The sequence below is a fragment of the Berghia stephanieae genome, chromosome 4 (genome assembly GCF_034508935.2).
Source record: "Berghia stephanieae isolate SIO BIC M18660-M18661 chromosome 4, UCSD_Bste_1.3, whole genome shotgun sequence".
Classification (NCBI taxonomy): Eukaryota; Metazoa; Mollusca; class Gastropoda; order Nudibranchia; family Aeolidiidae; genus Berghia; species Berghia stephanieae.
The window spans coordinates 3,882,896-3,892,848 of NC_088363.1; the positions used below are offsets into that span (position 1 = coordinate 3,882,896).

General features: G+C 35.2%; 1 protein-coding gene across 1 annotated transcript in view; it reads right to left on the bottom strand.

The window, feature by feature from the left end:
- The window catches only part of LOC144971666 (uncharacterized), a 110,496-nt gene extending 100,947 nt beyond the window's left edge, over window positions 1–9,549 (bottom strand). Inside the window, exons 1-3 of the mRNA XM_078912740.1 lie at window positions 9,476–9,549; window positions 7,689–7,786; window positions 4,344–4,534 (exon numbers count right to left, since the gene is read on the bottom strand). Coding sequence (XP_078768866.1) covers window positions 4,344–4,534; window positions 7,689–7,755 — 258 coding nt within the window. The 5' untranslated portion in view covers window positions 7,756–7,786; window positions 9,476–9,549. The remainder of the gene's footprint in view (window positions 1–4,343; window positions 4,535–7,688; window positions 7,787–9,475) is intronic.
- Between the last annotated feature and the right edge of the window lie 404 nt (window positions 9,550–9,953).

The following is a 9,953-nucleotide window of genomic DNA, read 5'->3' on the forward strand; positions in this document are numbered from 1 at the left end:
GCGATAATATAATGCGATTTTTTTCCGACAGAGACAACATTGTTAACGGCCAGGTACTCCTTTTACACCCGAATACGGCGAGAGAATGTGAGTAAAGAGCCTTTTCCAAAGACTCGAATATGCGCCGAGCGAGGTCCGAACCCAGGACCTTCCGATCTGAAAGCGAGTGCCATACCACAAGACCATACAGAAGACGTCTATTCCCCTATATTATCTGTTTTCAGGTTTGCTTTCTATTTTTGTCTCGGAAAGGCATTACTTGGTATGCTCCGGCCTTAGTTCTTGGCTAAGTGGGAACAGTCAAACGTATAGTGTTTGTTTTGGGGAGATGATATTTTTATTTTTCGTTGTATAGCAATGACTATCCCGCACAAATCTTTGGGCCTCATTTTCGCTCACGAAGTGCCCGAATTCGCGTCAAAATATGGGACGAAGCCGTTTCGTATATGCTATTTAAAAAAAAATAATTACGACGCTGTTTATCGATGAATATGACTGAAAGTTGGCACACAGTTAGAAATAAGGTCATTTTAGATTATGTCAAGCGACAAAACTCGTGCAATACCAGAAGACCGTTAAAAATAGATTTTTACTCTTTGGAGTAAAATATTTCTAAAACTACCGGGCGTGGAGGCTTTGTCGCTGACAAGGTAATAAATGAACATTTCTTCTTTTTGGTTGTACAATTTCATATGAATATGACGAGTACTTTTCCCGTATCTTACAAAACACCATCCTAATTTGCTCTTCAAGTTTCAATCTTTTAATCCACTTATTATGCAAGATTCAACCAAAGGTCGAAAAAAAATGCCGAAAAAGCGTCCCATATTTTCGCGTTTTTTTCCTCTTTGCGGGTCATCCAAATAAATGACACCTTTGAAACTGCACAACTTGTTTATTTATGAATGGATTTTCAAAATTCAAAAACATTTTTACTCAGTGGAGATAGGGCTTTGATTTCAGACAAAAAATTTTCCTCAAAATGAGAAAAAAAACATTTTTCATAGTCATTGCTACGTTGTACATGATCTTTCTGTTATGTTCTGTATTTTGTTTTAGCTTTGAATATAATGTTTTGTAATTATTTGAGTGTAATCATCTTGGTGAGTACCTGTGCTTGCGTCTGGATGAGATTTTAGGCGATCTCAAACAAGCCAAAGTGATAGTTTGCATTACACATGTATGCTATTTGAAACATTCCCTTTGTATTAGTTTTTCTCATGTACTTTCACTTTCACATCTATACTGTTTTTTACTTTCCCTCATTCTTTATTTTTGCTGCCGCTAAAATAACCTAAATTTGTTGCAAACGCCATGAAGCCCTTAAAAACTACATTTTAAAAACTCAACTCTGCTAGCAATGTTAATACAGGCTGTCCCAGAAATTTGGAACTAATGACAAATCATATTAATTATTCTAAAAATAATAAAAATATCAATATGATTTTGGTTTCAATTCACAAAAAAACCATTCGAGATTTTGTCGGGGTTTTTTGTTGCCACTGTATTGTTAACAGTTGAATCAGTCAGGAAGAACTACTCAAAAATACTTGGAGAGAACTTGAACGACGCATCAAGGGCACGGATTACACATAATGGTGGACAAGTTGAAATTCATTGAAGATGTATTTGCTTTAAAAAATCGTTATAATCTTTAAAGTCATTTTTTCGAGTTGTGGCTGTAACTTTAATTATTTCTCTATATTTTCTCGAAAATCCTTGCCTAGCTGTGCTGCCTGTTTCTGTGTAAACTATTTTCTCATTGGATACAAACTTACGGGACCCCATGTAGTTTTGCACAAATTATTAGAGCCTCTCTAGTTGTTAATCTAGACCGTCAGTTAGGTGATTAGTTATCAGTTACTTGTCTCGAACAGAAAAGAAACGTTTGTGCATGAGTCTCGTATGATCAATCTGGCAAGCAGACTTACGTACCGTTATTAGCAGTATGGCTCGATGGTACGGTTTTTGCTTCGTACCCTAAAGGTTCCAAGTTCGAATACCCGCTGCGATATGTGGTTCAGTTTGAGGCGCTGTATTGCGACTGACGCCTGAGTTATTCCAGTCTCCCCTTGGTATAGTCCCTAAAGATAAAGTTCCCCTACAGGAGTTTTTTTTTTTTGGGGTTTTTTTTTGTTTGTTTTGTTGGGTTTTTTTTCCTTTAAAATAACGGCCGATAACGTGGATGCATACAATTATGGACCATCAGAATAATTTTATAAACATCTCTTTCAAAAACAAATCTAAAAACTTTAGTTCGTCCAAATATCCTCTCAATCGTTTATCTCTTTATACAAGATTGAGCGAGTACATTTGCTGCACAGTTTATTCTCTTAAATAGACAAAATAATCGTTACTATAACCTTTTTAATTTGGGTAATACCCAATTTTACTTTAACATATTAGCAGAAATATTACGAGGCGTTCAGATTATTGTTTGTAAAAAACGTTGGGTTTTATTTTTTTTGTGTTTTTTTTTTTTTTTTTTTTTTTTGTGGCACGCATCAGCTTTTCTCAAATAAGGCATTGACCAAACTGATCATTCATAAATTCAAATTGTTAAAAAGAGCTTATATATTTATATAATGCAATATACCCTAACCGTGCCCACAGCGTTTTACAAGGGGTCCTTAGCCAACATCAACACTTAACATGTTGGACTAGACAGTATGCATGTTAGGCGACATTCCCTTTTTTTGTGACAGAGACAACCTAACCGTAGTTTACCCGGGTTACTTTTACCCCATGTCTATTTATTACATTTTTCTGAGACAAATTATAGGCGTATTATCAAAGCTATTTTTTTAATTTTTACATGTTAATGGTAGTTGAATAAAACTATCTATGCACATGCTCATTTTTAATACATTTTTTCCAATTTTGTAAAGTAGCAAAAGTTTATAGGAATTAGTGAGTTAAAACATACCCACCTACCGAGCCGAGTTATCAATTGAAATAACAATATTTATCGTATTCATCTTGTTTTAAACTATCTAGAACATAAACTATGAAGGTACTTTGATAAGTTATTCATGTGGTTTTCGTGAACGCTATTCTTTTTGTCAATAATTCTCAAGGCATTTTGAGTGCTGTTACAAACTACAATGAGGTGTCTTATCTTATCTTATCCGAACCAGCGACTACCTGAGCTCTTGCCGTTTCGGTCTTGTGCCATGACGTAAAAGTTAGACGTCTTTTGTAGTTGTTCCAGGTGACTATAAAGTGTGTTACTGATGCTTGGATTTGGTGGGAGGAATGTGCATCTCAGATCTTCAAGAGGTTGACATTCAAGCAAGTGGTGTGTTACTGTTTCATTGGGGTGATGACATAGGGGGCAGGAAGGGGATGTGTCTTTTGTAATTTTGCTTAAATGGTTGTTGAGCGGTATGTGTTGTGTTCTTAGTTGAAAGATGATGCTTTGCTGGTGTCTTCTGAGCTTATTTAGGCAATCAGTCTTTACAGGAGTGGTCATATGGGGAAACATACATCTACCCGTGGTGCTCATTGCCCAACTCTTCATCCATTCTTCTCTCTTATTTGTTTTGATTATTTGTTTCGCTGTATCTAAGGATACTGGAATTGATGGTTGTAAAAGTGTTGATCCGAGTCTGTCTAGTCTGTCTGCATTGTCATTTCCTGGTATATTTGAATGTCCCGGTATCCACAATGAGATGTAAAAAATCCGATAACGCCCAAAGCTGAGAACAAGGGTTTGGTGGGCTTTTTTAAAATGGGATACCTCGGCCATTAAACAACCCTCATTTTTTAAAAATTGGTAGAAATAGAGAAAATATGTTTGTCTTTTAGACAGACTCGGTTCAAATATATCAATAATCTGTCGGGATTTTTATCTGCTGTAAAGTTTTAAAACGGCATTCTTTAACCTTCAATGCCCATTCTTTTTACTTTTGAAGTGGTATAGAAATCAAGCTGAAACCTTTCTCATTAAGACGATACCAAATTTAGCTCTGTACGTTTTTTAATGGCCGATGTATTAATGGTTGAATGGCCCTGTTTAAAATTATTTCTTTTCTCGACGTGTGACGCAAAATATTCCGGCCACAAAAATGACGTATATTGTGGTACCTAGTTTAATGTTTGGGGTCAAATTTGTCATTCAGGCAGATGGAGAAAAACACAAATAATGGCGAATAGAAGTACTACTACAATACAAGTGGTCACGAAATATTTAATAATCTTACTTTGAGAGATGAACTAAATGTACTCTTCGCAAGCTCGTTGTGTTATTGGGCATGTTAAAAAATAACTCTTTTATAAATGAAAGCCAAATTAATGAAAGAATCGTATACTGTGATCATATTACATCATAAACATCATCTCACCTCTTTAACAATGCCCCTTCTTAACTGTACGTGTTGAGTCGGCATGATTTCCACCTCGGGGGTTTGCACTGTTGCTCCAACCACCACGTAAGATTGAGTTGTCATTTTGATCAGGACTGGGGATTTGGTCATTCCATTCGATAAAAGCGGTACGATGAATTTTCGTCCAAAGCTATCCGGTTCAAAGAGGGCTAAAAAACAAACAACAAAAAGTAGATATAAGGCTCACATATTATTTCTAACTGTATCTTCACGACCATAATATTATCTACCCCGCGAATACGCTCATACCACCACCACCACCATCATCATCATCATCATCATCATCATCATCATCATCATCATCATCATTATCATCAATAATGTCTTGTGATATAGCACTCGCTTTCAGATCGGAAGGTCCTGAGTTCGAGCCTATCGGCGCATAGTTGAGTCTTTGGAAAAGGCTCTTTACTCACATGTGTAAAATGAGTACCTGGCCGTTGACAGCATTGTCTCTGCCCGAAAAAATATCATATCGCATAGCAGACATCCTGTCTCGTTCTCCATGTTACATGTTGCTGTTGGTCAGGGACTCCTTGTAAAGCGCTTTGAGCACATGTAGTGGATATTGTGCTATATAAAAGCCAACGTTTTTTTTTTCGTTTTTTTTTTTTTTTTTTTTTTTTTTTTTTTTTTTTTTTTTTTTTTTTTTTTACCAACGTTTACATTTCACCATTATCAGACAACAACACAGCAAAGAACATTTTGAGGAAAGAAATACAGTCACCCGACGCCGTATTAATCGTCACAGGTGATTGTAACAACTTTATCAATACGTGTACTTCGATATAAGGGACACAAAAACATTCAATTTATTTTTATGTAATGTTAAAATGGTTATTAAATTTATGTTCACCCCATGCCCATTAGGTTTATCTGACCACTGCATACTCTCGCTACTTCCCACTTACCCTGTTTTTAAACGTGTAAGTGTAAAACCCTTTTTAATAAGTGTACAGATCTGGAATGGAACTGTGTGTGAAGATTTGCGTGGTTGTTTTGAATGCGCTGATTGGAATGTTTTTATCAAATCATGTGATAGTGTGGATGAGCTGAATGACTGAGGAGCTATTACAAATTCTGAGAACAGCTGGTGTGTTTTAAACAGAAATAAGATATTATTCCAACCAGCCTTGGAAAACAAATGATGTAAAACTTCTAGTAAATCAATAGAAACATCTCTTTAATGAAACAAAAGATATCGAAAAACAAAACAAAAAGAGTTGTATCTAGTTGTAGAGATGTAAGTAAATAATATTGAGAGGTGCTTTTTATAAAGGACCTGTGACGGAGTCTTAAAATTGCTGTCAACTGCAATCCAAAGCCCACGATTATACCAGAAGGCAACGAAATCGAAACAGATTTTATTCACGTGTTATAGAAAATGTAAAACATAAATTAGACAGGACTTTGGAAGATGAAATGACTATTGAGGTCAGTGAAGAAGAAACGAGATTTATATTTTCAAAACTAAACGAGAGGAAAGCTGCTGGGCCAGATGGGTTGAAAGGAAAATTATTAAAAGAATGTGCCCATCCGCTTTCCCCCATTAATCCACATATTTTAACATGTCTCTCCAATACGTTTCGACCCCTGCATTTTGGAAAACTTCAAAAATTATTCCTCTTCCAAATAAAGAGCCTGTTGCACTAACTTCAATAGTCATGAAATCTTTAGAAAAGCTTGTTTTTATTAACATTAGGAACGAGTTTCTTTTACATAAACATGACAAAGGAGCTAGTGATTGACTTAAGAAAAGTGAAGGAACCAAAAGACGAGTTCCTCACTACGAATACCTTGGTGAAACAAGTGATGACAGGCTCAAGTGGGACGAACCACTATATGGATATAATGGAACATACGATGTCCAGATGTACTTATTTATTATCAAAACTTTCTCAGTTTAGAAGAGATAAAATCCTCTCGACATTATTTTAGCAGTACTTGAAAAGTGTCTTGTGCAATTGCTTAGCAGCAGTGGTAAGGAACAAAATAAATTCAAGTATTTAAAAATCCATTAAATGCTATATAAATGCGCTGGACAGAAAAATTGTTCTACGACCTGTTGACCGTTTGAAATGACTTTCGTCTTGTCAAAAACTCCCAAACCTGGGACTTCATTGAAATTTTCTTTTAAAATGTGTGGTTTTGTTTTCGTGCTCCTACGGCCCTTTGAACAAAGGAGTAGGGATTTTATTTTAATCGCATCACCATTGATAATTAACTAAAAATAACTTTAAATACGTTTAATGAAACTAGAAAAGCTGCTCTTTCTTATTGTATAAGTTATGAAATAATATTATTTTGAACGATCAAAAACTTTATGTGCATTCAAACTGAGTTGTTTTGTTTTGTTTTGTTTTGTTGTTTTTTGCCGAAATCGCAGAAAAACAGAATGTTAAAAGTCCTGGAAAAAAATTAAATACATATTTTTTTCTTCTTTATATTTCTTAACACATCACCCCAAGTATTGTAAAACGTGGATGTGTACCACCAATAATTTGTAATCTTCAGCTTATTTATTATCAATTTTCTCACCGTGCTTTGATTATAGAGGGGTGGGGTTCGGAGGGGGGGGGGGGGTAATCGGTTATATAAACGCGTTATATAAAAGGTCAAATGCATTTAAATAGCTCAAATAAAAGCAGAAAGGCAAATCTTTTCAGTAATGTAATATTATTTTTGAAAAATATTGTTCACATTTATTTAAATAATATTCAATCGTTGGAGTTGGACAGAAACAAATCATGTGATTGGTGACGTGATTAAAAAAATATACCTAAATATAGTTTCCGGTTGAGTCAAAACTGCAGACGACAAGATCCCCTTTATCTTTATATAAAATAACTGACTATACAATTTTGTCAAATTCACAGACAAATTGATGACCTCGATTTTTCATTGAAGTCCCAGGTTTGAGAGATTTTGGCGAGATGAGAGTCAGTGTAAAAAAAACCCCCCAAAAACTTGCTCCCTTCCGCAACGACATCATTTCGCATTCCACGGAGGAGTATAGATAATTCATCAAACAAGATGTCTGATGTCAACAGGGATCACCCATGTTGTCCAAATGAGCAAATCGGGGTTTAATTAATCTTGCTCAAGGAAATAAACGAAGGTACCCGAAGCGGGCCTCAAACCCGGGACCTTCCGGGTCAAAGTGCAATACCTTAACTAATCGGTTACTTGTCCCCTTTAGTCATTATAACCGATGGATATTTGAAGGACGAGTTTTCTGGCCGAAATTTTTAGGTTTGTTTTTCAGAATACGGCAGAATATAGATGCCAGATCCTTTTACTTACCATATCCTTTCATCACGGAATAATACAATAAACAGAGGATAGGAAAAATGTACGTTGTCTTCAACATCTCAGGGCATGGTTAATCAGAGGGATCTTTCCTGTGGGAGGAAAATAAACAACATCATTGTAGATGGGACGAATTTGACGTCATTCCGCTCTTTGTTTTTATTTGTTTGTTTTTTTCAGCCAGACATTTTTATAATCAGTTCTTACTATATTGTATTGACCGGACACGCTTACACATGGTTGTGTGTGTTGGTACGTTATAACTGGCTGGAGGATTTTGTGATTATTTCACGTAAAAGCATAGCATCAATATTGGCTGAGATAACATTAGCCGTATAAAAAAGCAAAAACCAGCAAACAATTAATTTGACTACACTTGTCTCTGGTTTTTTTTTTCTTTTCTTTTCTTTCCACTACCAGTTTGGTAGTTTTGAGTAATTTATCTAAGAAGCTTGGTACTTTTCCTATAAGCATAAGGCTGTAACAAAATCCCGTTTATATATTTTCACCCCTCTGATGGTCCTCAGATTGGCGCAGTGATACATTTTGGTGCAGGAGTGAGATACAAATAAATCTTCACGTAATAAAACCAAAAAATAAAACGAGTTGAGCTTTTATTTAGAGCAACAGCCACAAATGTGCTCAAATCCCTTTACAACGGGTCCCAGGCCAACAGCAACAGAGACAACGCTGTTACTGACAATGTACTCATCTTGAGTGCGGTAAGGGACTAAACTTTCCACCACCGAGATCGGGACAAAAATCAGGAACATACCAAAGAAGAAAAAGAGGAGAGTTATAGAGTAGTAGTAGTAGTAGTAGTAGTAGTAGTAGTAGTAGTAGTAGTAGTAGTAGTAGTAGTAGTAATAGTAGTAGTAGTAGTAGTAGTAGTAGTAGTAGTAGTAGTAGTAGTAGTAGTAGTAGTAGTAGTAATAGTAGGTGAAGTAGTAGTAATAGTAGTAGTAATAATAGTAGTCTCTATGATTTAAGTGTATTTTGATGATGAGAAGTTTTGCATGAAACATTTTCATACATCATAATGTATCCTCTTTACGAAAAATGTTTCAGGCTCTTTTTTAAATATTTTACCAAAGGACATACCTTTAACTTGCTGTGTTATATAATGGTAGTGGTAATTAACCGTCGCATTGTTCAAGAGAAAAAAAATATTCCAACAAAACAGCAGTAACTCTACCACAGTAGGTGCTTCACAAAACAACACTGTACTTATAACAAGAAATTATCATAGCAGTAAGTTCACAACCCCGACATACAGAACTAACAAATATAAAAACAGTTTCTTTCCAAGAACCATCAAGGAATGGAACACTCTCCCACCAGAAATCATAGATATTACCAACAACAACAAATTTGGCCAACTATTAAACATTTATCTTTCAACTCAATAACACAATAATGGAGAAAGTCACCACATAGTTTTTAAAAAATCTGCAGTGATGGGTAATCCGCCTTTTGCAGATAAAGACGTTGAACTTGAACTTGAAAATCTCGGATCTCAATTTTTTAAAATCAAGCAAACTTTCTTCATCTTCATCTTGTAACCTCTACTGTCGTTGTTTAAAAATAAAACACAGTATATGCAGTGGTAGCCAAATTGCACATACTCATACTGTGTTCTTCAATAAAACGGCAGCCTTGAGATCGATGTGTTTGTGAGTAGATTCTGGATGGAAATGTATTGTTTATACGCATTTTCAAACAGATAGGCATGCTATAAAACATAATACAAATTAGCAGGATGATTTACATAATAGACTAACCTTATTTTTGTCACGTATACATCTTCTCGATACTGTGATGCCGAATAAGATAAAAGATAAACAATCATTCTTAATCCCATGGAACTTTCAATAAAAAAAGAAGGAAGAAACGTGGTTAAAATTAAATGCACAAAAGTGAATGACGTCATTAAATAAATTGTGAAGTTGATTGAAATCAATATATTGCAAACTTACAAATCACTCTTACAAATCACGTGAGGGGTAGGGAGGGGGGGGGGGGGGGTTCCGACCAAGAACATTTTCTTCTTTTATCGTTTGATTTAAATGATGATGCCATAAATATTTATCATCAATTTATGTGGTGTCAAAATATTCATTTTCATTGCTTAAATTGATACAAAGCTACTAGAAGCTGTGGACTGTAAAAAGTAATAAACAAAAGTGACTAAAACAGCTTTGAAAAAGAACAAAATACCAAACACGGAAAATTTCGGGATCAAAACCCTTCTTCAACGAT